The sequence below is a fragment of the Hipposideros armiger genome, unplaced genomic scaffold (genome assembly GCF_001890085.2).
Source record: "Hipposideros armiger isolate ML-2016 unplaced genomic scaffold, ASM189008v1 scaffold_168, whole genome shotgun sequence".
Classification (NCBI taxonomy): domain Eukaryota; kingdom Metazoa; phylum Chordata; class Mammalia; order Chiroptera; family Hipposideridae; genus Hipposideros; species Hipposideros armiger.
In genome coordinates this window covers 1,160,207-1,161,421 of record NW_017731518.1, presented here as the reverse complement: position 1 = coordinate 1,161,421, position 1,215 = coordinate 1,160,207, and the positions used below count along the sequence as shown (strand labels likewise).

Genomic DNA, 1,215 nt, shown 5'->3' with positions numbered 1-1,215 from the left:
CGTATGAAGCATCAGCCAGCTGGTGGAGTGGATTTGGGGAAAGAGGTCCCTCAAACCTTCCCAGTGTCCTTGAAATTACATCAAAAGGAGACTGTCATCTCTGACAAGCATTCGATCGGCCCTGTTTGCCCCCTGACCTAAGTCAGGCCACTTTCTTTTCCTTCTGTGATTCAGAACGCTTCTCTACAACCCATGCTGTCAGCTGCCTCAAACCTCACTGTCCTTGTGCCTTCCCAACAAGCTATCGAGGACATGGACCAAGAAGAGAAAGCCTTTTGGTTGTCCAAGAGCAACATTCCAGCCCTAATAAAGTAGGTATTGTGCATTTTATGCTTCACGATATCTTACTGGCATCAGGGTGAACAAACTTCAATGGAAGGAAGCCACATGGTCCTTCATGTTTAGGGCCTGAACGGGTTCTAGGGCTCCCCTCACTGACCCCCCCAGGACGGCAATACTTAACATTATTGACAGCCACCCCTCTGCTAACTGCTTTACGTAAAACTCAGCTAACCCTCATAAGGAACCTATGAGAGGGGCGTTATAGTTATTTCCATTTTACAGACATGAAAACTGAAGCATGAAGCAATTAAGTAACTAACCCAAGGTGCCATGGCCGATCGTTGCAGGGGGAGATTTTGAGTCTGGCAGTCTGGCTGCAGAACCTGTTTTGTTTTTTTAACTACTCAGTGATACGGCCTCATGCCTCGATATTTCACTAAAGTCCTTATGGACTGTTGTCTTAGGTACCACACGCTACTGGGCACGTACGGAGTGGCAGATCTGCGGACTCTGTCATCTTCTGATATGCTGGCAACCTCTTTGCAGGACAACTTCCTTCACCTGGTGAAGACAGATGGGGTAAGAGAGCACTGCAATGTGTCTGTTTAGTGGAAACATGTCACTTACATTCGTATCGTACTTTTTAAATTTTTGTGTTATGGAAATAACACATGAGCAAACACAGACCAAGAATAGAACCTCTAACCTCCATGTAGGCATCACCCAGCATCAACAGTCATCAGCATATATGGATACACGTATACACACACACACACACACACACACACACACACTTACTCTATAGCAGTGATGCTATAAAACGTGGCCCTCTGCCCACTGGTTAGCCACAAGGCTCTTCCTGACAGACCCCTGACAGGCTTATCCAAAAAGTCAAATATTGCAATTCTTCTGGGTGAGGGTTGTGCAAATTCA

General features: G+C 46.2%; 2 protein-coding genes across 2 annotated transcripts in view; one reads left to right on the top strand and one right to left on the bottom strand.

Moving 5' to 3' along the window:
- Positions 1-1,215, bottom strand: part of NT5DC3 (5'-nucleotidase domain containing 3) — a 204,881-nt gene that overhangs the window by 72,922 nt on the left and 130,744 nt on the right. The gene's annotated exons all lie outside the window — the stretch shown is intronic.
- STAB2 (stabilin 2) overlaps positions 1-1,215 on the top strand; it is a 145,820-nt gene that overhangs the window by 72,869 nt on the left and 71,736 nt on the right. Inside the window, exons 29-30 of the mRNA XM_019651878.1 lie at positions 175-311; positions 747-861. Of these exons, the coding sequence (XP_019507423.1) occupies positions 175-311; positions 747-861 (252 nt within the window). The remainder of the gene's footprint in view (positions 1-174; positions 312-746; positions 862-1,215) is intronic.